The sequence below is a fragment of the Erinaceus europaeus genome, chromosome 15, assembly GCF_950295315.1.
Source record: "Erinaceus europaeus chromosome 15, mEriEur2.1, whole genome shotgun sequence".
Lineage (NCBI taxonomy): Eukaryota > Metazoa > Chordata > Mammalia > Eulipotyphla > Erinaceidae > Erinaceus > Erinaceus europaeus.
In genome coordinates this window covers 50,860,665-50,886,122 of record NC_080176.1, presented here as the reverse complement: position 1 = coordinate 50,886,122, position 25,458 = coordinate 50,860,665, and the positions used below count along the sequence as shown (strand labels likewise).

At 44.2% G+C, this 25,458-nt stretch overlaps 1 protein-coding gene across 15 annotated transcripts in view; it reads right to left on the bottom strand.

Annotated features, from left to right (window-relative positions):
* The window catches only part of FHOD3 (formin homology 2 domain containing 3), a 588,579-nt gene that overhangs the window by 475,917 nt on the left and 87,204 nt on the right, over nucleotides 1–25,458 (bottom strand). For all 15 annotated transcript variants that reach the window (XM_060173747.1, XM_060173744.1, XM_060173740.1 and 12 more), the window contains exons 2-3: nucleotides 22,837–22,943; nucleotides 8,156–8,220 (exon numbers count right to left, since the gene is read on the bottom strand). In XM_060173747.1, the coding sequence (XP_060029730.1) occupies nucleotides 8,156–8,220; nucleotides 22,837–22,943 (172 nt within the window). The remainder of the gene's footprint in view (nucleotides 1–8,155; nucleotides 8,221–22,836; nucleotides 22,944–25,458) is intronic.

The window sequence follows — 25,458 nt, the reverse complement described above, 5'->3', positions numbered from 1 at the left end:
AGGGACTCAAACGAGAGCCTTGGGGTTACCTTCCGATGTACTTTGGTACTGCTTCTTGATTTCCTGGAGTCACGATCCTAATCCCCTCGGTTGGGCCAGCGTTTTTTTCAACCGGGTGAAGCACACTATGCCTGATGGGCTGATTTTTCTCTTAGGGTCGGGAAATTCTGCCCCACGCTATGGGCGCCAGATTTCAGGGTGTGTCTCTACCCAAACAAAAAGACCCCTCACAGAATGGGAGAATATCATTACATCAGACAAGAGTTTAATAACCAAAATATATAAAGAGTTTCCCAAACTCAACCAAAAGAAAACAAATAACCACATCCAAAAATGGTGAGAGGACATGGACAGAATATTCACCACCAAAGAGATCCAAAAGGCTGAGAAACACATGAAAAAATGCTCCAAGTCTTTGGTTGTCAGAGAAATGCAAATAAACACAACAATGAGATACCACTTCACTCCTGTGAGAATGTCATACATCAGAAAAGGTAGCTGCAACAAATGCTGGAAAGGTTGTAGGGTCAAAGGAACCCTCCTACACTGCTGGTGGGAATGTAAATTGGTCCAACCTCTGTGGAGAATAGTCTGGAGAACTCTCAGAAGAACTCTCTAGAAATGGACTTACCCTATGATCCTGCAATTCCTCTCCTGGGGATATATCCTAAGGAACACAACACACCCATCCAAAAAAATCTGTGTACACATATGTTCTTAGCAGCACAATTTGTAATAGCCAAAACCAAGAAGCAATCCAGGTGTCCAACAACAGATGAGTGGCTGAGCAAGTTGTGATACACACACACACACACACACACACACACAATGGAATACTACTCAGCTATAAAAAAAATGGTGACTTCACCTTTTTCAGCCGGTCATGGATGGACCTTGAGAAATTCATGTTAAGTGAAATCAGTCAGAAACAGAAGGATGAATACGGGATGAACTCGCTCTCAGGCAGAAGTTAAAAAACAAGATCAGAAAAGAAAACACAAGTAGAACCTGAACTGGAATTGGTGTATTGCACCAAAGTAAAAGACTCTGGGGTGGGTGAGGATGAGAGTACAGGTCCAGAAAAGAATGACAGAGGACCTAGTGGGGGTTGTATTGTTACATGGAAAACTGAGAAATGTTATGCATGTACAAACTATTGTATTTGCTGTCAAATGTAAAACATTAATCCCCCAATAAAGAAATTTAAAAAAAAGAAAAATAGTCCACTTGGATAGTGTGTTGCTTTCCCTTATACCCAACTCACGTGTAAGCCTCACCCCACCACATTTAAGGAAGTTTCAGTGGTGTGGTCTATTTCTCTCTCTCCCTCTCCCTCTCCCTCTCATTCTCCCTCTCATTCTCCCTCTCTCTCTCTCTCTCTCTCTCTCTCTCTCTCTCTCTCCCTCTCCCTCTCCCTCTCCCTCTCTCTCTGTTTCTTTGAGGATGAGGAGGATGAGAAGAGGAGGAGGAGTTGGGGGAGGAAATAAAAGTGTAGAATCAGAATTCTGTGTGGATTTTCTTTCAGGGTCCCTTTAAAAACTTAGTCCTGGGAGTCGGACAGTAGAGCAGCGGGTTAAGCGCAGGTGGCACAAAGTGCAAAGACCGGCTTAAGGATCCCGGTTCAAGCCCCCAGCTCCCCACCTGCAGGGGAGTCACTTCACAGGTGATGAAGAAGCAGGTCTGCAGGTGTCTATCTTTCTCTCCCCCCTCTGTCTTCCCATCCTCTCTCGATTTCTCTCTGTCCTATCCAACAACCACAATAATAGTAACAATAAAACAGCAAGGGCAACAAAAGGGAATAAATAAACAAACAAACAAACATTGGTCCTCTGGGGTTGAGGGTGGGGGTGGGGCTGTAGCACACCAGGTTAAGCGCACATAGTGCAGGGAGTCGGGCTGTAGCGCAGCAGGTTAAGCGCAGGTGGCGCAAAGCACAAGGACTGGTGTAAGGATCCCAGTTCAAGCCCTCAGCTCCCCACCTGCAGGGGAGTCGCATCACAAGCGGTGAAGCAGGTCTGCAGGTGTCTGTCTTTCTCTCCCCCTCTCTGTCTTCCCCTCCTCTCTCCATTTCTCTCTGTCCTATCCAACAACAATGACATCAATGGTGACTACAACAATAACTACAACAATAAAACAGCAAGGGCAACAAAAGGGAATAAATAAATAATAAAAAATTATTAAAAAAAAAGCACACATAGTGCAAAGCACAAGGACCAGCGCAAGGATCCGGGCTCCCCACATGCAGGGGGGGTCACCTTGCAAACAGTGATGGTCTGCAGGTGTCTATCTTCTTCCCCTCCTCTCTTAATTCCTCTCTGTCCTATCCAACAGCAGCAACAACAATGGAGAAAAAATGGCCTCCAGGAACAGTGACTTCATCGTGCAGGCACTGAGCCCCCAGAGATAACCATGGCAGGGGGAGGGAGAAAAATTGGTCCTCTGATGTCCAATCTCTACTTTGGAGAGTAAAGCAAGAACCAAGTATATATGTGAAGACTAGACCCTAGATTTGTGCAAGATACTTTATATAGCTGTCACAACCCACTGTAGTTGACAGTCATGCCTTAGTAGTGAGTAATTTTGAATCTTTTCCAAAGTAGTCAAAGAACGTTCAAGCAGTGACTTTTATAGTCAAATGCAGCCAGTTTATAAAATAATCACGGACCACTACAATAAATTACATGACTCTAACAACAAATACAATGGGCACAACCAGGTGTGGGATAATATGTCTATTTCATTCATTACCCATCGGAGCCATGCAGAAAGACACGTGTGTCCTAGAGCCAGAAGACACGTGCTAAGAAAAAGTGGGCTGGACCACTGAGTAGTGAGTAATTTTGAATCTTTTCCAAAGTAGTCAAAGAACGTTCAAGCAGTGACTTTTATAGTCAAATGCAGCCAGTTTATAAAATAATCACGGACCACTACAATAAATTACATGACTCTAACAACAAATACAATGGGCACAACCAGGTGTGGGATAATATGTCTATTTCATTCATTACCCATCGGAGCCATGCAGAAAGAAACGTGTGTCCTAGAGCCAGAAGACACGTGCTAAGAAAAAGTGGGCTGGACCACTGTTGGTGCTCATAGCGCCAGCTGGATAACCTGAACTAAGTGCTTTACAAGGAGAACATGGGACTGAGAAGACATAGCCTCATGTAGAGAGTCAACAAAATAGAAGCAGGTTGGAGAAATCCTATAGTTGGTATAATTGTGTCTATGGCAACACCATTTTTCTGAAAAGGAATTAGAGCATTAGAATATTGAATTTTGTATTTTATTTTTTATTATTTAGTCATTAGAATTTGAAATTTATTTTCATATAAATCTGCTCTTGTTTTGTATTTTTGTTTTGTTTTGTTTTTTTTCCCCTCCAAGGTTATTGTTGGGGCTCTGTGCTGGCACTATAAATCCACTGTTCCTGGCGGCCATTTTTTTTTTCCATTTTATTAGACAGAACACAAGAGAGAAATTGAGAGGAGAGAGGGGGATAGAGAGGGAGAGAGAAAAAGAAACACCTGTAGACCTGCTTCACTACTTATGAAGTATCCCCACTTACAGGTGGGGAGCCCTGGGATTGAACCCAGATCCTTGTGCAGGTCCTTGCACTTAACTGGGTACACCACTGCCTAGCCCCATAAATCTGCCTTTAGCTGCCTTATACTGATTCTGAGTCATGTCTCCAATCTCTTGGTTATCACTTATATTGCAGTTAATTTATTTCAACAGCATGTACCCAGACTTATTCCACATGCAGGATGTGGAGTGAGAGGGGGGCATTCTAGGTCATGGACTTCTCCAGATTGACATGATTTACACCTCTGCAATATTAGAGAAAACATAATGCAAGTGATAAAAAGCAACTGAGAGGGGCCAGGCGGTGGCACGCCTGGTTAGTGCACACATTACAGTGCACAAAGACCCAGGTTCAAGCCCCTGGTCACCACCTGCAGGTGGAAAGCTTCATGAGTGGTGAAAACAGGGCTCTATTTCTCCCTCTCCCCTCTCAATTTCTCTCTGTCTCTAGCCAATAATAAATAAAAATATTAAATAAAAATACAAAGCAACTAACACTAATCAAGTTTCCACATATATTCTAAGGTCACTCAGTGCCAGATGACTAAGAAGCATGTGGCTGACCTGGATTGAAAGTCCTGTAGATCTTACTTTGTCTCCAACAAATTAAGAACCCTCCTATATCCCTATCCTTCTGCTCTGAAGTTTATGAGTCTTCTAAATAATTACTGGGGGCCACAGAGTCACAGCTGTCATGATGTAACTGGGATGTAACTCAGTCAGTAAGGTACATTCTTTAGTATGCAGAGTCCTTGAGTTTGAGCTCCAGCATTACATGAAACTACCATGGACAACTGCAAGGGAATTCCATGAATAGTGGTGCTTTAATCAATCTTTCACTTTCTCCTTTCATTTCTCTAAAAATAGAGAATAGGGCAGGGGTAGATGGCATAATGGCTATGTAAAAAGAATGTCCAGCCTGAGGCTCCAAAGTCCTAGGTTCAATCCCCTGCACCACCATGAGCCAGAGATGAGCAGTGCTCTGGTCAAAAAATAAAATAGAGAATGAACATTAGACTGTGGAGGCAACTCAATTGCATCTCACCTGCGTGATGCTCCGAGTTCAAACCCCAACATTAAAAAAAAAAGGTCACTTGGACTCTTGTAGCCTCATCACACATGATAGGGACCATATGAGGTGAAACTACATGGATCCCCCCTCCATGTCAAGAAACTACCACTTCCCACCCCGGAGTCTTCACCAGGAGTTTGAGGAGAAACCAGAAAAGATTCCTTCCATTCCTTTCATTCCTTCCACTCCAGGTGTAGGCCAGGCCTCAATAAGATGATTTATGTCTCTTCACCAGAGGCCAGAATCAAGAGGACAACATCTGTCAGTCAAAGTTCAGGGCGCCAGTATGCCAGGCTAGCTTCACGGCAGGAGACAGATGACCAGGGACATATGGCTGAGTGGAGAGACAATATTTCTTTATTCACGAGTGAACGGTTTAAAAAACTAATCTAATCTAATCACAACCCAAATCTGTCCTCTCCTCTCTCCTCCAGCCAAAGAGTCTGGAACCAAGGAAGTACATAGGATAGGGGGCAGGGAGAAACAAGAAGCGCGAAAAGGCAAGGACTAAACCAAAATCTCCCAGAGGCAGGGGGAGTGAGACCAAACCAATGTAACAGAATGACCATGTAAATAGACCACAACGTCAAGCAATATAACAGAAGGGATCCCAGAAGCAGAACTAGAAGCATACCAACAATTCCCCCTTTTCTTTTTAACTAATTGACCATAGTATCAGGAGTGTGGGGTGAACAGAAACCTATATCATACAGGCATTTTCAAAAAAGAAACTGGCACAAACATGGAGGAACAAGTAAGCGAGCAACAAGAACCAGTGTGATGCCAAGGGAAGGCCTGAGGGGGGCGTTTCTTGCCTCTGTGAGCTTCTCTTATCAAGCTAAAGGACATTTTTTGCCTCTGTGGGATTCTCTTGCCTCGATGGGCATTTCCTGCCTCTGTGGGCATTACCTAGCAAGGAGGTGGGGTATGGCCTATAGAGTCCCAAGGCAGCTGGCTGCAGTCAGCCTTTGAGAAATCCAGCAGCGTAAAGGGAAGCTGCTATAGTTTTGTGCAAAGTGTCCAAGAGGTGTACCAGTGAGTCCGATAGAAGTGCCAGTCCAAAGCAGATGTCCACGGAAGAATACCAGGGGGTGGAACGTTGCATGAGGAAGGTCAGCCACTGGAATTCCACTTTTCTGTAGAGAACTTGACAGCTGCAATTTACTTACTTGTGAAACAAGACTTGTAGCAGATTAGAAGTTTACCACAATTGATAACTCAATGATTATAATTGATTTAAGTATCTTTATAAATTTGGAAAGTCTTTCTCATTTTATTTTAAGGCTCCTTAAACAATTTAAGTGCAATAAAATGTGGTAAGGCAAAAAAACCTTTGTTAGAGCCTCAGGCATGAGAATCATTAGCATAACCATTGTGGAATCTATCTTACACCTGGGCTGGTTCTACCTCTAAATGAGAAGGTATTTGAGAGCTTTACATATCAATAACGTCTTATTTAACCTTTTGTTACACCCGTATAAGATGGAGACACACCCTAGGTGTACTCAGGTTTCTTAGAACAAGTTAGTTAAAATATATTGATTTTTAACTAATTTTTACCTCAGACTTTAAATATAAGTTAATTTTACCTTTTTGAGAATTATGTTGAAAACCTTTTTCATTTAACTTTGCCTGGTAAGAATGTAGCCTTAAAGTTACATTTTTAACCTTAAAGTTAATGTTTACCAAAGTTCAAACACACACATAAACATGGTCTTCAATACACAAGGAGAAAAACTTTTGTTATGAAGACACATCACTTCAAACACAAATCTAGATCTGTACTGTCTTAGTTGTTCGGGGGGGTGCATTGTCTGGCGGCGGCCCCCTGTCCAGCTTCACCTCCAGGAATTGCAGGGTTGTGATCACTGCACATATGTCTGTGTATTTTAGTTCCTCTGCCTTCAGAGCCAAGCTGGGGAACTCGGCCAGGGGGCCCAGTCCTGGCAGGGAGCCTGCAGTCTCCGGGTGGTCCAGGATCTGCCCAGACTTCATAGCAGGAGGGCAGGTGGGCCGGCTGTGGAGAAGGCACAGGCCAAGGTGCCTCCGGGGCGGGGGCCAGGATGGGCTGTTGCCCTGCCCGCCTTGCCTGCCGCCCTGCTTCCGGCAGCCAAGCAGCGTGGAGGGAGCCAGCGCCCAATGCCCCGCGCCCCATGGCAGCGAGCAGGCTCTGGCAGGCGGGCGGCAGGAGGAAACTAGAGTGTGGCCCAGAGCGAAATGTTCCAGAGACAGAGAAACTGTCTCATGAAGAAAGGGCAGAAGCCTTTGGAAACCTCTTTTTAAGTAGAAAAGCAGCCCATAGTGGATAGGAGACCAAACGTCTTCACTTATCTGGGGGATGCGCAGGTTAGGTCCCACGTTGGGCGCCATATGTCAAAGTTCAGGGCGCCAGTATGCTGGGCTAGCTTCGCGGTGGGAGACAGATGACCAGGGACACATGGCTGAGCGGAGAAGCAATATTTCTTTATTCACGAGGGAATGGTTCAAAAAACTAATCTAATCTAATCACAACCCAAATCTGTCCTCTCCTCTCTCCTCTGGCCGAAGAGTCCGGAACCAAGGAAGTACGTAGGATAGGGGGCGGGGAGAAGCAAGAAGCTGGAAAAGGCAAGGACTAAACCAAAATCTCCCATAGGCAGGGGGGGTGAGACCAAACCAATGTAACAGAATGACCATGTAAATAGACCACAATGTCAAGCAATGTAACAGAAGGGATCCCAAAAGCAGAACTAGAAGCATACCAACAATCATCCATTAAGTAAAGGCAAAATGGCAGCAACATGAGACACCTCTTTACATATGTTGTTTTTTCGCCTTTTTTATGATGTTCTCTATTTGACTCAACCTGGGACCAAAGCCAGATCCCAGTTTGAGAAACCCTTCACATAGTTGTCTTATTAGCATAAATAATTACTTTCATTTCCATGCCACCCATGTGCAGAAGCGGAGACTGAGGGGTCCGGGGAAATCATGGCTGTAAGAATGGGATCAGTGGGACACCTAAGTGAAGGCAGGTCAGCCACTTGGAACCACAAACACAGCTTCCACCATACTGCTTTCTACTTGTGTCTCCTCCCAAACTGGCCTGAAAGTTTATGTCACTCTCAATCACCTGAGCAGAACCTGTCATGTCAGTGTCCACAGCGGCAGCAGAAGGCACCTGAAGGTCACCTCAACTGGCTGGAGACTCATCCCCAGCACAGACTCCAAAGGAACCTCCTCTCTCCCAGCATCACCACAAAGAACCTTCTCCACACTGTCTCACCTCCAGCTCTCCTCACTCCCAGCACAGCAGAAGGAGCCAGGGTGAAGCAAGGCATCAGAACCCATTTCCAGAAACGGCTTCACTGGAATCTAACACGTCAAAGAGCAACACCAACCCCAGCAATAGCATCACCCTAAACATTTAGTTTTACTCCCCCAAGTGACAGCTGGCGTCCCATGTCCCATCACTGAGGGCAGAGAGCAAGTCCCACCCACACCTGGAGAGTCACTCACCAATGCAGGCATGGACCCTCACGGAAAGCTGTGTCCTCAAGATGATGCTGTGCTTCTTGCCCCGCCTAATGGAGACAAAACAGATGTGGCCATCAGAGGGGTGGGCCAGAATGAACCCAGATGCCATCAAGTCATCATGAAGGCCCCAACACACCCACCACAGAGGCTCCAGGAACCAGGGAACCAGGGACCTACTAGCACAACAGGAATCCACCCTGAAGGAACATGATGTCACAGGGCTTTTACCAAAAATGAAATAATAAAGTTTGATTCTGCTGGACTGCCACATGCATTTTCCTGCCAAACCCAGTCAACGTTCCATCCAAAGAGATTACACATAATCATGCTTGACCATGTCAGGGGAATTTTTACATCTGTGCCCATGAAGTGAAATCCTTGGAATGTAACAATACAAATCAGCTGTATCATTCCCATGACTATTTTTATGATTTTTTAATATAGGAATAGGGCACACAAAGTGAGATAATCAGACAGGGCTATTTTTCTGTGTACTCAATTCTAGTTTGTTACCGTCTCTCTCCCCCCTTCCTTTTTCTCTCCCTCTCTTTTCCTCTCTCCCTCTCCCTCCCTCTCTCCCTCTCCCTCCTTCTCTCCTTCCCTCTTCCTCCTTCCCTCCTTCCCTCTTCCTCCTTCCCTCCCTCTCTCTCTCCCTCCCTCCTTCTCTCTCTCTTTCTCTGTCTCTCCTTCCCTCTCTCTCCCTCCCTCTCTCTTTCACTCCTTCCCTCCCTCTCTCTCCCCCCATCCCTCTCCCCCCCAAATCTCTCTCTCTGTCATCAGAGTTATTGCTGGGGTTCAGTGCCAACATAATGAATCCATGGCTCCTGGCAGCCAATTTTTCCTCCCCCCCCCCCATTTTATTGGCTAGGACAGAGATGTTGAGGGAGGAGTTAGGCAGAGAGTGGGGACAGGCGGTGGTGCTCCTGGTCAAGCACTCATATTACAGTGCACAAGGACACAGGTTCAAGTCCCTGGTCCCCACCTGCAGGGGGAAAGCTTAATGAGTACTGAAGTAGGGCTGCACATATCACTCTCCTTCTGTATCTCCCCTCATCTCTCAAATTCTGACTTTATCCAATAATAAATAAAAAATATATACATATTAAAATAGAGGGGAGGGGAAGAGAGGAAGATAGACACACCTGCTTCACCACTCGTAAAGCATTCCCCCTGCAGGTAGGGTCTTGAACCGAGGTCACTGTGCATGAGTAATATGTGTGTTCAACTCAGGGTGCCACCTAGTGCCCCCCCCAAGGCTCTCTCTTTTCTTGCAGGAGATCCACCAAAAAGCCTGCAGGGTATTTGTTATCAGAATCACAATTTACCCCAGACTTTGTCTCCCCTTGTATTTCTTCCTCATTTCAGATTTTTTTTAAATTTTATTTATTATTGAATATAGACAGACAGAAATTGAGAGGGAAGGGTGAAATAGGAAGGGAGACAGACACCTGTAATCCCTACTTCATCACAGTAAACAACAACAGCAACAATAATAACAGCAACAAGGGAAACAAGGGAAACAAAAATGGGGGGGGGTACGTCCTGTAGGAGCAGTGGATTTGTAGTGCAGTCACCGAGTCCCAGCGATAACCCTGGAGGCCAAAAAACAAAGGTTGCAGAGAGAGAGAGACCTCATGGAATTCCTCAGCCTGAAGGAAGGTGGTGGACTGAAGCCTGGGTGCACACAGATGTGTGAAACTGTGGCAATGACCGAGTGGAAGGAAACTAAACAAGTTGAGCACAAGGCATCACATACACAGTCTGCTTCACTACTTGTGAAGCTTCCGTGCTGCAGGTGGGGACCAGGGGCCCATGGCTATGTATGTGCTATATCAGACGTACAGCCACCTGGCCCCTGAAGAGAAGATTATACATGCCAGTCTGAAATCATGCCAGCTCTCAAACCACATGTGAGGCCATCAGACGAAAAGCATCAAGGGCCAGAAGCTGGAAGAAGGTGTCCTGAAGCTGAAACTCCCCTAAAAACACAAATGCCCTGGGGTTCCGAAGGGTGGGAGGAGTGCTAAGTGAGGGCTGAGGATCTCAGACCTGAGGTACAGCAAGGGTGAAGACTTGGCAGAGAGATGTGCCAGTGTTAACTGATTCTCAGGCAGAGAGACAGCACACAACGTCTCTAAACAGGAAACAGCGCTTATTTAATGCAGGTAGGCTCAGCAGACTCACATCCAAAGAAGAAACTGAGTTCCAAGCACAGCAGTACTTGTACTATTATATACTTATCAACTTCCCCACAGTAACTCATAGCAACAAAAAGGTTGTTGGTTTGTTTTGTTTTTTTTTCCTTTTCTATATAAAGAGAGTACAATTTGTTTGGGTGATCCACAGACTCTTAGGCAGAATTAGCAGATTCCAACACCGTTTTGTTTACAGCAGCAGAAAGCCTTGCTTATGCTGGGAGATGGAAGAAGATTGCTACAACTCTATTTGTCTTATTCAGCTTGAGAAATTAGCCCTGAGCCTCTCTGCCTCAACCTATTTTGGGGAAGTGTGAACATGTGCAATCTGTGCCCAGACTGACTGCTTTAGCTCCTACCATCTCGTCTGCATCCCAGCCACCAGAAGGAAAGGGGCAGAGAGAGTATTTTCCAGTCCCTGTGCACGTAGCTTTCACTCACATGCTATGAGGCAGGACTTCAGTGCATGATCTATCTCCCCATGAGACTGAGCTTCTGAACACCTGAACCTTGGCTGTGTCCAGCTAGCTGCCTGCCTGCATTGCTGTGGTTACAGTAGGCTCTGCCTTAAGTAGGGAAAGAGAAGAACAAGTGTTCGAGCCAGCTGGGCCTCCTACTAAAGAGCTTCTCCACGGCTCTACCTGCAAACCTCATCTACAGCTTACAGAAGAGCACTGTGTCTGTCGGGAGTGGAGAATGGAGCTTTAGCAGGGGACACTGCCTCTGCAGACAAAGCTGGACTCTCTTTGTAAGACAGAAGTGAAAACTGTTTTAAAGACTGGGGAGACAACACAGTGGCTGCTAGTCCAAGACCACACATCTGACTTCTGCTTTTCACCTCTACTGTCTACTAGGGGAGAAGAGAATGCTTGTGGAGATGAATGTGACAGCACTGGCCCCTTGGACTTTGCGCTTCTGAGCAAATTAATCGTAGCCCTGTTCTTTTACTAGTCAATGACTGGTTTAAATCTCCTCTCATTTCTTTCATCCCTCAGATAGAGCACTGCTGAATCTCAGAGCTCTAGAAGCTTACAAAAAGTAAGCTTAATCTTGGAGCATGTATGTATGCGTGTGCATGTATCCCTAGCCTCTGCTTTTGCTGTGCGATCAATCAAAACCTATCTTGGGGAAGTATGAACTAGTTTTATCTAGTTCTACTCTTGAATGAAGACTTAAATGACTTCTAACTTGAGTGGAGGTTTTTTTTTTTTTTTTCTGGGGGGGTTGGCATCAATTCTGTGATTCATTGCAAGATGAAAGCCTTTGGCTCCATGCCATTCAATAAAGTAATGTGAGCGCTTGTTCTTCAAACCCAGAAAAATCTTTCTTCATTATCCATGGCCAAACTTTGAGAGACAGGACTGAACTACATGTCAGTTGACCACATTTCATCCCAAGATAGTATTGCAGGAGAAGCTCATATATTCTGAGAAACAGCTTTTGTTGTTTTTGTTTTTGTTTTTTTAACTTTGGATAGAAGTGGAGAGAAATTGAGAGGGAATGGGAAGAGAGAGAGAAGTAACACTGCTTCAGCATTTGTGAAGCCATCCCCTTCCCTGCATGTGAGGCCTGGGGGTGTGAACCAGATCCTTGTGTACAATGACATGTGCATTCAACAGTATGTGCCACTACCTGGTTCTTCAAACCAAGTCATTTTTTAAAGTTACTTTAGTGGTGGTACCACCATGACCCAGCTGGCATATGTGCCTTGGTTGGTGACTTGAACTGGGCACCTATTTCTTGTCATTGTCACCTGAGCAGTGTTGGCTCTGGGTGTGGACAGCTGATTGGCTGTGACGGTCCTCTGGCTGTGGCTGGTGCTGATAATAATGAAATCTGAACCCCACCCCCCAACCTGGGGAATTTCAGGTCAAAGTAAACTCCTTTGCCTCCTGGGTCACAGGATTCTAGTTCTGTGCACATTCTCCTTTCTCCCCTGGTGCCTGAGGGGGGAGGTCTCCTATGAAATGGATGCAGCTGCCAACATCTGGGAGAAAAGTGTCACTAGTGGGCTTACAGTGACTTCACCTTGACAGCCAGCCAGCCTAGCACTGATCTCATTTGCGGAACACAGAACCTCCATGAAGCAGACACTACAATTCGTATTAGAGTTTCCTAGAGAAACAGACCCAGTAAGTTATCTGTCTGCTTTTTAGCTATCTGGTAGAATATAGCTTGCCATCCAATTAATTTTATCTTTTCCCTTTAGAAGGATTTCAAGTAATTGGCTGATGTATTGTGAGAGACTGTTAAGTTTGAGACCTTTTTTTTCTTTTTGATAATTTGTTTTAAAATTGCTACTAGGATTATCCTAGGGCTCACTAGCTGTGTGACAAATCTGCCATTACTTTTAGAGGCCATATTTCATTAATTTTTTTTTGATAGGACACAGTGAGAGAGAGACACCTGCAGCCCAGCCTCACCCCTCATGAAGCTTCCCCTTTGCAGGTGAGGACCAGGGGCTTGATCCTGGATCCTTGCTCACTGTAACATATGTGCTCTACTGGGTGTGCCACTGTCTGGCCCTATGTTTGAAATCTTAAGAGTAAACCAACAGGCTGGAAATCCAGGCGAGAAGTGATATTACTTTCTTGAGTCCCAAATCTGCAGGGTAGGCCAGTAGGCAGGATTTCCATTTTGCTGTCTTGAGGCAGAATGTACTTTGTACCTCATAGAGAGCCCAGCATTTAGTAGGTGTCAGTAAGCACGTGTGGAGGGAGGGAAGGAACATCCACCTGGGAGGCAGCTGCAAGGAGGTCATAGGACACAGACTCTGGGTTGAGTCTGAACTCTTGTCATTCTCTCACTGTGACTTCAGCTATATTGTTTGATCCTTACAGGGCCTTAATTCTCTCAATTTAAAATGGCAATGACGTTACTTCCCACTTCACAGGAATTTTGTGAAGACTGAGCCTGTACAAAGTATTTAGAACCTTTTCTGGCACAGCATAAGTATTCCATGTTTGCCTCCAGGTTATCACTGGGGCTCAGTGCCAGCACTACAAATCCACTGCTCCTCGCGGTCATTTTTTTTCCCATTTTATTAGACAAGACAGAGAGAGAAATTGAGAGTGGAGGTGGGGACAGAGAGGGATAGAGAAAGACAGACACCTGCAGACCTGCTTCACAGCTTGTAAAGCTTCCCCCCTTGCAAGTGGGAAGCAGGGGCTTGAACCAGGACCCTTACGCCAGTCTTGCACTTTGTACTATGTGAACTTAACCAAGTGCACTACCACCCAGCCCACGGCATTCCATATATATTAGTAACTATGATGGTGATTATTTTCTGAAACTACACTGACATAGTATCCCATTGGATGCATGGGAAAGTGTACCCATGATTATTTAATTTTCCTCTGACAAGTTTTAGCCATGAAACAGAAGACAAAAGCATATTTGCTAGAAAAATGGGGATAAAATGATTATTTTTAAACAAATGATAGAATTATGTCCCTAAAAGAAACCAAGAAAATCACAAAAGAAATATATATATCATATATATTAAATCATATATCTGTAATATGTATATTAAAAGGAGCACATAAATGAACCTTTCTCCAATATATCATCACTGACCAAGTAGAAAATATAGTGGAGGAGGAAGATAAACTGATAGTTAAAGGGAGTCACCTCAGGACTTCATCAAATTGAAAAGTTTCTTTTTTTAATTTTATTTATTTTTTTTTTACTTATCTTTATTTCTTTACTGGATAGAAACAGTCAGAATTGAGAGGGGAGGGAGTGATAGGGAAGGAGACAGAAAAACATCTGCAACACTGCTTCACCACTCGCAAAGCTTTCCCCCTGCAGGTGGGAATGAGGGCTCAAACCTGGGTTCTTGCACATCATGTATGGCATGTGCGCTCAGCCAGGTGCACCACCGCCCGGCCCCAACTGAAAAGGTTCTATGCATCAAAAGAAAATTCCACGGGTATAAAAGAGGAACCCAACAAGCAGGAGAAGATTTTACACAATGCACATCTGACACAAGACTGGTATTAAACATCTATAAAGAAAGGGTAACAGCTCAACAACAAAACCCAATTAAAAATTGGACAGAAGATCTGATAAATAGTTCTCTAAGAGAGATATACAGATGACTCACAGAGAGAGTAGAGGAATAGTGCACTCGATTAAGCACACATAGTATACCAAGCTCAAGGACCTGAGTTTGAGCCCTCACTCCCCCACAAGCAGGGAGGAAGCTTTACAAACAGTGAATCAGGTCTGCAGGTGTTTGTCTTTCTCTGTCACTCTCTATCTCTCTGTCCTGTCAAATAAAACTAAAAAAAAAAATAGATGACTCACAGGCATGAAAAATTACTCTATTTCATTTATATTAAGAGAAATGCAAATTAAAAATACAATTAGATACCACTTCCTAACCTTGAGTGTCTACGTAGACAAAAGATGACACCCCTCCAGTCCCCAGTGGTGTGTCTCCTTTGGCTTCCTCAGAAGAATTGTCCTGGCGGGCAGGCTGTAGCTCAGCAGGTTAAGCACATGGTGCAAAGCTCAAAGGACTGGCCTAAGGATCCCGGTTCGAGCTGCTGGCTCCCCACCTGAAGGGGGGTTGCTTCACAAGTGGAGATGCAGGTCTGCAAATGTCTGTCTCTCCCACTCTCTGTCTTCCCCTTCCCTCTTGATTTCTCTCTGTCCTATCCAACAACGACGGCAGCAATAACAACAATAATAGTAACAACAACGATAAACAACAAGGGAAACAAAAGGGAAAAAATGGCCTCCAGGAGCAGTGGATTAGTAGTGCCCCAGCAATAACCCTGGAGGCAAAAGAAGAAGAAAGAGGAGGAGGAGGAAGAGCGGAGGAGGAGGAGAAAGAGAAGGAGAAGAAGGAGGATTGTCCCACTTTTCCTGCAGGTTCCTCGAGTCCCAGAGTGCCTATCCCACCTACTCTTTATGGGACTGAGACTGGGGGCTTCTGTAGGAAACTCAGCACTTCCTCAATGCTGCTCTGTTGTTTAAAGACTAAAGCTGGAGCTATCCTTGGGTCCCTTTGACTTTTCCAGAACTTGAGGTGCCTGGAAATATTTTCTCTGCCCCCTCCCCATGCTTTACCCTCTGAATGACTAGAACATGGAGCCTGGTCTACTGTCATATATTACTTCCAACTGATTCGCCTATCGATCATACAAGTTATCCAGACTAGAGGATATGGGATTTTTTATTTTGCATAGTGAGGCCACTGTCAGGGAACTCAATGGTTTCTGGTCTCAGCTGGTCCCTGACCAGCTCTGTGTGAGGTTTCTTTTCAGTGACTACTATTCCCACTTCTCAATAACTCTTCCTGGAAACTCACACAAAAAAGGCTGTTCGGGGCTAGGTGGTGGCACACCCAGTTGAGTGTACATGATACAAAGTGCAAGGGTCCAGTTCAAGCCCCAGTCTCCACCTGCAGAGGGAAAGCTTTGAGAGTGGTGAAGCAGTACTGCAGATGGCTCTCTTTCTCTCTCCCTATCTCCCCCTTCCCTCTCAATTTCTGCCTGTCTCTATCCAATAAATAAATAAAGATAATACCAAAAAAAAAAAGGCTGTTCAGTAATTCTGTTCAGAGTGCTTAAGTGACGCTTTCTCCTCAGTATGATCATTATCAGGATTGTGAAGAGAGAGAGAGAAAGATTTGTGCCTCAAGAAATTTCAAGCTTGTCTTCTAAAGCTGGATTACACGTTATGTGCTATAAGTTTCCTCATACAAGTATCTTTAACACAGAAAATGTGAGACAGTGAAATGAGTAGAGGAAACAGGCTGGTTGGATTGAAGGGAAGAAATACAGACACTGAACCCAGTCAGTGCCTGGCTGGAGGCTACTGCATGCTTTTGTAGGATAGTGCAACTGATTTTCTTTTTGTAAAATAATCAAAGTCATTTGTCAGCTCATCTCCCCCTCTATGTGGCCTCAAGAGTAAAAATTTAGGGGCTAGGAAGATAGCATAGTTATTAGGCAAAGGACTCTCATACCTGAGACTCAGATTCCAGGTTCAATCCCCAGTACCACCATGAACCAGAGCTGAGCTCTGGTCTCTCTTTTTCTATCCGTCTGTCTGTCTGCCTCTCTCTCACTGAAAAGCCATCACACATTTTTTTCTTTGAAAAATATGTCAAGACATTCCCAAAAATCCAATAAAATAAAATATTTAAAAGTACAATGGCAATTGTTTTAGTGATGTTAGATTACTGTGAGCGTGTGACCCCAGTATTACCACCGTGCCCAATGTGAGGCCACTTCGTCTCCAAGGGCAGGGCCTGGTGGTCCAAACCCTCAGCCCTGAGCCACACCAAAAAGACCCTTAACAGTCTTCACAGACAGTTTTGCAAAAAAGAACATCAGACAGCAGCACACCTGTACTCTCAGCTGAAAGTAATTGTTTAAGATGAAAAGAAAAAGGAAAGAAACAGGAAAAGAGGAAGGAAGCCTTCATTACTCTTTATGACTTCCTATCCACACCCTGCCCCTACTTTTATCTGTTTATTTATTTAATTTTTTTTTGGTAAGAGAGAGACAGACACCAAGCACTGAAGCTTGTAGTGGGAGCCAGGCTCACACCTGGGTCACATGGCAGAGCAGCACACCGGACGGATACTGACCTATTTCACCAGTCCCAGACTCTCTTTTAACTTGAAAGTTTTCAGCTGTTGCTTTTTTCAGTTCCATGGGTTTTGAGATTTAGGTTCAACATGTGTCTAGGGGCCTTCCCATTCTACTTGGCCTAAATGCAGGGGAAACTCTCCTTTCCCTTCCCTCAGAAAATAAATCTAAAATGTGATCCAGAGGCTTCAATGCTTCTATTTCACCAGTTTTCTCTATCTCAGAAGGCAGGGGATAGGCCTGCCTGCAGTCAGCTGGCATAATAATTGCCTTGTCCTTCTGGTTTTGAAGGTCTTTCTCCTCCTTTCTGATTAGCTATGTAGCTTCAGTGATAATACTAAACAAGGAGTGAGTTAATTTTTAGTCATGGCATAAACAAGCAGGGTAATGGATAAGAACCAAGAAATTGAGTCTCCAGCAAAGAAAAACTCACTCAGGACACACTGTATGAAAAGCACCACGATTTTAACACCACCTGCCAGAACCTTTATCAGGTGGTCAGAGAACTCAAAAATACATTTCTGTAATTTACATGGGGAAATCAAGAGAGGACAGGTGAAATAAATAGCTCACTTGGACAGTGAGCTGCTTTTGTGATTATGTGTGACACAGATTCCAGCCTGGCCCTGTCACACTAAACTACTGTGGTTTCTCTTTCTCTCTCTCTCTCCAAAAAAAGAAAAGAAAGAATATATATATATGTTCTCACACTTCTGGGAGAGGACTGAAAAGGCTGCTCAGTGCAAGGGATGCTGTGGGCTACTAGGACCCCCCAACCATACACAAAGCACGATCTTCACAAAGCTCAATCTTCCCAGTCAGCTCCCAGGGAGTGGCCATATGCTCCCAGCGTTCAGTGGCAGTAATTGATCACAAGGACAGCTAATTGATCACAGGAGATCACAAGGACAGCTGACAATGCCAGGAGACCCTGAACCAGCATGTCTTCTGCAACTCAGGCCAAGGACAGAGGGATCAGGAAAGGTGCCTTCTTCAAACCCTTCCAGACAAAGAGGAGTGTTATCCTGAGTACATTCCAAAGGACAAGGGGAGGGGGGAGCCACAGAGGAAGACTAGTTTGTGGACAACCCTGCTCTGGGAAGTCATCTGGGCACACCTACCCAACATGCAACGACCCATCTTTTGGGTTTCCTCCCGTTTGCAGAGTCGTGAGCCCCAACCCTGCATCATGCCACATTGCTTCCCTCTCCCCAGCCTCTGGAGCAGAGGTGTGGTTGAAGCTGCACAGGTCAGATGGTCCCACCGCCAGGGAATGTCCAGAAGGAGGCGAAGTGAAGAATGAACCCCAGGATCTTCTCTCACAAGCTTGGAGCCGGATCTCTGGCTTCCCAGGGGCAGTAGCGGGGGACTTGCAGCAGTAACTGGGCTCTGGAGTTGCCAGTGTTGCATCAGAAATGACAAGCAAAAGTGTTGTTTGGTTGGTTCAGTGCTGTTTTAATCACAGCCAGCATTTTAGCCTGGGACTGACATGATCCTTGTAGGAATTGAGCTCCTGTCACCAAGAAGTGGAAGGGCACATTCTGCACAAAATCTCAGGTGCCCTGGGTGAAGTACAAACTTGGGAGCAGGTGATGTCAGCCCTTGTATCCAAATGTGGCTCCACCATCTCCAGGACTTGCCACCCTGAATATGAAATTTAACGGGGGGGGGGGGTGTAGCACCCGTTTAAGTGTCCATAGCACTAAGCACAAGCACAAGGACCCACGCAAGGATCCAGGTTCGAGTCCCCGGCTCCCCACCTGCAGGGCTGAAGCTCCATGAGAGGTGAAGCAGGGATGGAGTTGTCTATCTTTCTCTCTCCCCCTTTGTCTCCCTTTCTCTCTGTCCTATCCAGTAACAAAAAAGGGGGGTATGGCTGCCAGGAGCAATAGATTCATAATGCCAGCACTGAGCCACAGCGATAACCCTGGAGGCAAAAAAATTTAACTCAGTTTAGTCAACTTTTAAAAATAGAGACAATAGTGGTCCAGGAGGTGGCGCAGTGAATAAAAATAGAGACAATAAAACCTAATCATATAACTGGCAAGATAATTAAACAAGCACACAGTAGATAAGGTGTCCAGAGTAGAGGTCAGCATGCTAGGTGCCCTGCTTTGCTAGGTGGACAATCCAGGTGTGAGCTCCTGGTATACCACATGAGAGGTGTTATGGCAATGGACAAAACTTCCATGCTGTGCTGTGCTGTCCTGTCCTTCCCTCTCTTGACCTCTTGTTGAAAACTTCATCCCAGAATGGTAAAGCTCCAATACCAGTAACAGCAAAACACACACACACACACACACACACACACACACACACACACACACACAATTTAAGAACACACCACTCAAGACATTGTTCAAGTTGTGATACATTTCCTCATAATTTTCCTGGGGTCTGTCTGATCAATGAGCCATGATGCCATCCAGTTAGATGGTTATCCAGCCTGGGTTCTGACATCTAATATGTATAAAGGGATATCACTGCCAAACAATGGGTGAAAATTACTGCAATGGAATTTCTCCAGACCCATCAGTCTAATAATGTTAATTTTTTTTAATATTTATTTTATTTATTTCCTTTTGTTGCCCTTGTTGTTTTATTGTTGTAGTTATTATTGTTGTTGTCGTTGTTGGATAGGACAGAGAGAAATGGAGAGAGATGGGGAAGACAGAGAGGAGGAGAGAAAGATAAACACCTGCAGACCTGCTTCACCGCCTGTGAAGCGACTCCCATAATGTTAATTTTTTAAACTTATATTAAGTAGACTCCAGTGATTGGATACTGATACCCCTTCACTGCACAAAAGCCTATGGTGACACCAAGGTCTTTTCATACCAGCTTAGTGTGACCCCCACTGACGCATAGGGGAGACAAGAAGACTATCCTTGGGCTGCTGAAACAGCTCACTTGGATAGTGTGTTGCTTTGTCATGTGTGCACCTAGGTTCGAGCCCAGCCCCCACTGCATTGAAGGAAGTATCTGTGCTATGGTTGGGCCACCCCCTCTCTAAAAGAAGAGGAGGAAGAGAAGGAGAAGAGGAGGAGGAAGGGGAGGAGGAGGAGGACTTCCCTCAGAAAACTCTGTTAGTCCCTGCAAGGACAGCAGCATTCTCAGTGCTCACAGCCACACCTCCAAGGATCTACTGTGGGGCCCTACCATTCATTGGGCCACTAATAAGCACTAAGCTCCTAAGCACCTGAAAAATGGAATGTGCTAGGTATCCAGACAAGGCCGCCTCTGACCTACTAGAGTTTCAGCAGCAAGAAAGAGGGACAGTTAATGGGATATAGACTGTAAATAATAATGAGTTGGGTCTTGATTTTTTTTAAATAAGGCATTTTTTAATTTAATTTTATTTATAAAAGGAAACACTGACAAAACCATAGAATAAGAGAGGTACAACTCCACACAATTCCCATTACCAGAACTCCACATCTCATCCCCTCCCTTGATAACTTTCCTATTCTTTAACCCTCTGGGAGTATGGACCCATTGTCATTATGGGGGTTTTGATTTTTGTTTTGACTTTTTATCAAATCACTGCTCAGCTCTGGTTTATGGTGGCACCAGGGATTAAACCTGGGACTTGAGAGCCTCAGGCATAAGAGACTGCTTGCACAGCCATTATGTTCTCTCCCTTCACCCAACAATGAGATCTTTTCTTTCAGGCAGGAAAACCTGGAAAGCCATCAGTACACACTGGAGTCAGGTAAGAGACTAAATAAGAAAGGTTCCATTTCTCCCAACTTTTTAAATAGAGATTCATGAAAAATAGTTCATTCAGTATTCACCTCACATTAATGTATTTTTTTTCACTTATCACAGGGGTTTTACCACTCCAAACTGATAATTTCAAATCAAGAGAGACAGAGAAAGGGGATGATTCCAGAGCACTGAAGCTTGCCCCCGTGAGTGGAAGCCAGGCTCAAACCTGGGTTGTGAGACTTAAAAATGTCTTTTTACTGAGGCAAGGTTGCTTCAAATAACTCTGGGGGATAGTAGGAGCAGGGAGTCCAAACATCAGATTTAGATGGTTGAGCATTATTTGAAAAGAGCAGGGATCCTCTGAAGGTTTCTAAGGAAGAAGGTGATGAAATCACAGATAGGCACCATTCAAGATTGAGGAGGGGGAGAGAGGCACAGAGCCCCACTGGAAAGTTACTTCAGGAATCTAATATATAGAGAAGTGACTAAATCTGTATTTCTTTTTATTTATTTACTATTGGATAGAGACAGAAATTGAGGGGAGTGGGAGACAGTGAGTGAGAGACAGAGAGACACCTGTAGCCCTGCTTAACCACTCTTAAAGCTTCCCCCTACAGGGCCTGAACCTTGGTCCTTGTAGACTATAATATGTGTACTTAACCAGGTGAGCTACTACCCAGCCTCCCAAATTTGTATTTCTACACAGAATCCACTTTCTGCACATATCCTGACTTTTATGTATATTACTGTATTCAGACTCACAGAAGTCCTGAGTATTAAGCAATTTCTATAAGCAGGTTAAAAGTCACTTGATGTTAATTAACACAATGATTATTTTCCCCTTCACTGTAATGGGTTCAAATAATCTAGTACAAAAGTGATTTACTGTGGCCCAGAAGGTGGTACAGTGGATAAAGTGTTTGACTCTCAAGCGTGAGGTACAATCTCAAGCGTGAGTTCAATCCCCAGCAGCACATGTACCAGAGTGATGTCTGGTTCTTTCTCTCTCTCTCCTCCTATCTTTCTCATTAATGAATAAATAAAATATTTTTAAAAAGAAAAAAGAAAAAAATGATTTACCTGGCTATCTGCCATGATAACTAAATATACAGAAAATTAACATTAAAGAAAACTACGAAATAGTCATCAAATCTCTGAAAATCTGAAAAACACTGATTTGACTGTGATATTTAGTTTTTTAATGCATTTAGGGGGACTGGGTGGTGGTGCACCCAGTAGACCACACGTGTTACTATGCACAAGGAACCACCTTCAAGCCCCTGGTTTCCACCTGCAGAGGGGAGGTTTCAGGAGCGGTGAAACAGTGCTACAGATGTCCCTCCACTCTATATTTAGGTCTCCACCCAATTTTTTTTATTTTAACTTTAAATGATAATACCAAATACTTAGCAATACCAAAAATTGCCCTGACCTTGACAGGCTTGTTAAGAAAATGTATTTAAAATGGAAAAGGCTTTGCACTGACAACTTCTTCTTCTTCTAGCGTTTGCCCTTCTTCCGTAGCCAGTCAACAGCGTCAGGTTGAGCCTGATGTAAAGTTTCGAGACCTCCTTTGAATCTGGAGAGGTGGCAGTCGTTGACTATGTGGGTCATAGTCTGTAGCCGCAGGGGCAGTTTGGGTCGTCTCTGGCTCCCCAGCGATGGAACATAGCGGCGCACCGGCCATGGCCTGGTTGGATAGCGATTGAGGAGGAACCAATCATAACATGCTAGGTCAAAGCCGGGTTGACGCTTGCAGGGGTCTGTGATGAGGTGTTTGTTCTTTACCTCAGCTGACTGACCGGTGCATTGGATCGACCTTCCCGTGGTGCATCTCGTGAGTACCCATCCATTGGGGAAACTGACGATCCTTCCTAGCCGACTGAATCCACATGGATCCCAGTCACTTTCAAAGCCAGCACTTACTACTGGTGAACACTTGCAAGCGGTGTGTGTGTGTGTGTGTGTGTGTGTGTGTGTGTGTGTGTGTGTCTGTGTGAGAGAGAGAGAGAGAGAGAGAGAGAGAGAGAGATTTTGAGAGAGAGAGAAAGAGACTTAAGCAGAGAGAAGTCAAAGTTAAGGTATATTTTTCCCCAAAGTATCATAAGGCTTCAATACAACCCCAGCCTCAGCCCAGCCCCAACCCAGCCCTTACCCAGCGTCATCCTGGAAGCCTTCTAACTCGTCCCGCTGCTCTGCCAAGGTGGCTTCCAAGTCCAGGTAGGCACCGTTGTGGGAAAGCTGTAGTGCGCAGTCATCCAGCTGCAAGAGAAAGAGCCTGGTCAGCGCAGCCCCCTCCTCCTCGAAGCTGTAGCAATTGCTACACTATCCTTGTGTGGGATTGGCTTGGATATTTTTATTTTTTTGGTTGGCTTTTAGATCACTGACTTTTTATTTTTATTGATGAGGTTTATAGGAACAAATTATATGTATTTAAAATCAAAGGTCAGGGGCTGGGAAGTGGTGCACCCAGTTGAGGGGTACAAGTCAGCATGAGCAAAGACAAAGACTCAAGCTCCCAGTGCCCACCTGCAGGATGCAGCTTCATAAGCCATGGGGCAGTGCTGAGGATGTCTCTCTGTTGTTCTTTCTCCCTTTTTCTCATCTCTCATCTTCTAAAAAAAAAAAAAAACTGGTTCAAGCTCCCAGCTGCCCACCTGGGGGGGGGGGGGTTGCTTCACAAGTGGTGAAGCAGGTCTGCAGGGATCTATCTCTCTCTCCCCCTCTGTCTTCCCCTACTCTCTTCTCTCAATTTCTCTCTGTCCTATCCAACAACAGGAGCAACAACAACAACAAAAAAAAAAAATGTTAAAAAAAAAAAGAAGAAGAAGAAAAAGAAAGAAAAGGCTGCCAGGAGGAGTGAAGTCATCATAGAGTCACTGAGCCCCAGTGAAAACCCTAGTGGTAAAAGATAAATAAAATAAAATAAAATAAAATAAACTAGCACCAACTCTTAGGTCTTGCTTAATTGGTCATGCCATCCATTTGTGTCACCTTTATCTCAGTCTTAAAAACCTTATCAAGAAACAAGTCGAACCTGTGAAATTATCAGTTAACAGTATGTACATATGTAATTATACTGTTTTCTGTCCTATGACACAAAGTTATTTTAAACATTCAGTTGATTTGTCAGAGACTTCATTTTCTCCTGAGCAGCATGTTTTCTTTTGGAATGCAGAGATTATTTAATAAGCTGATTAAGGCAGACAATTTAAAAGACTCTCATTTGAGAGCAGTCCATGTTTATTATCACCAAGAGTCCCTCAGGCCTTTTTTTTTTCCCATGTCAAGCATCATTCCTGTATCCAGATCCTAACAGGAAGGGGTACTGTGCTGGTGCAGCTACCTTGGGCACAAACTGCATACAGAGTGTGTATAAATGACAGGTGTAAAGAGGAGGGGGGACAGGACAGGGAGGAGAAGGAACACAGAGCCACAGTCCACTTGGAGGGGTCCAGAAGAAGCCACGGATCTGGGGAGTTTAAACCAAAATCAATGCCAACATGACGTGCAACATAGAGTCCCAGAGTCCAAAAGACAAATTTAATTGAGAAAAAAATCAGTCCATTTCCTTTGACTCAGTGAGAAGACAACACATTCAGATTCTATGGGCATAGCTGACATCTTGCAATTAGTAGCTGCTTAATACACAATTATACAAATGAACTAAAAGCCACATTCTCCATCTGAACAGCAACATATTCAAATTACAACAACCAAAGAGGATAACAGTCCTCTTTGTTATGAGTATCACTTTTTAATTTATATTTTTAATTGTTAATCATATATGCTTCACCACACATGCAACTTTCATCATTGAATCAAAGTTCACTACATTGCTAAGACTTTATTTCTTCTTAGTTGACTACTCCTTTAGATTTAGATTATATTTTTGTAAATATTTTCTTTGGAGAAAAAGAGAACTATATCAGAATGCTAATTTTTTTTCACTATTCTATGACCATAAAACTACAACTATATAAAGGAATTACTTCAGGACAAATAATATTTGTGCTATTGTCAATAGGTGTAAACTCTATAATACATGTACATGTGTCAGGGGCTGGATGGTGGCGCACCAGGTTAAGCACACGTAGTATAAAGCGCAAGGACATGCTCGAGGATCCCAACTTGAGTTCCCAGCTCCCCACCTGCGTGGGGGTCACTTCACAAGTGGTGAAGCAGGTCTGCAGGTGTCTATCTTTCTCTCCCCCTTTCTATCTTCCTCTCTTCTCTCAATTTCTCTCTGTCCTATCCAAAAAAATTTGAAAAATCAAAAAAAATGGCCCAAGGAGCACTGAATTCTTAGTGCAGGCACCAAGCCCCAGCAATAACCCGGGAGGCAAAAAAAAAAAAAAAAAAGAATGAAAGAGAGAAAGAAAAGAAAAGAAGAGGAAAGGAAAGAAAAGAAAGGAAAAAGTACATTTATAATGTATCCTATTGTAAAAATTCAAGCATTTGATTTTTTTTTTTTCTACTGGGGAAAACATAGCAGTGCCAGTCCACTAACAGTATGTTTTCTTTCTTAACCGCCACCAGGGTTGTTACTGGGGCTCAATGCCAGCACTATGAATCCATCAGTCCTGGTGGCTATATTTTTCTCACTTTTTTTTTCTTTCTATTTTTCACTTGATAGCACAGAGAGAAATTGATAGGGAAGGAGGAGCTAGAGATGAAGAGAGAAAGAGATAGCCTCAGACCTGTTTCACCACTCATGAAGCATTCTCACTTGCAGGTAGGGAGTGAGGGCTTGAACCCAGGTCCTCGTGCATATTAA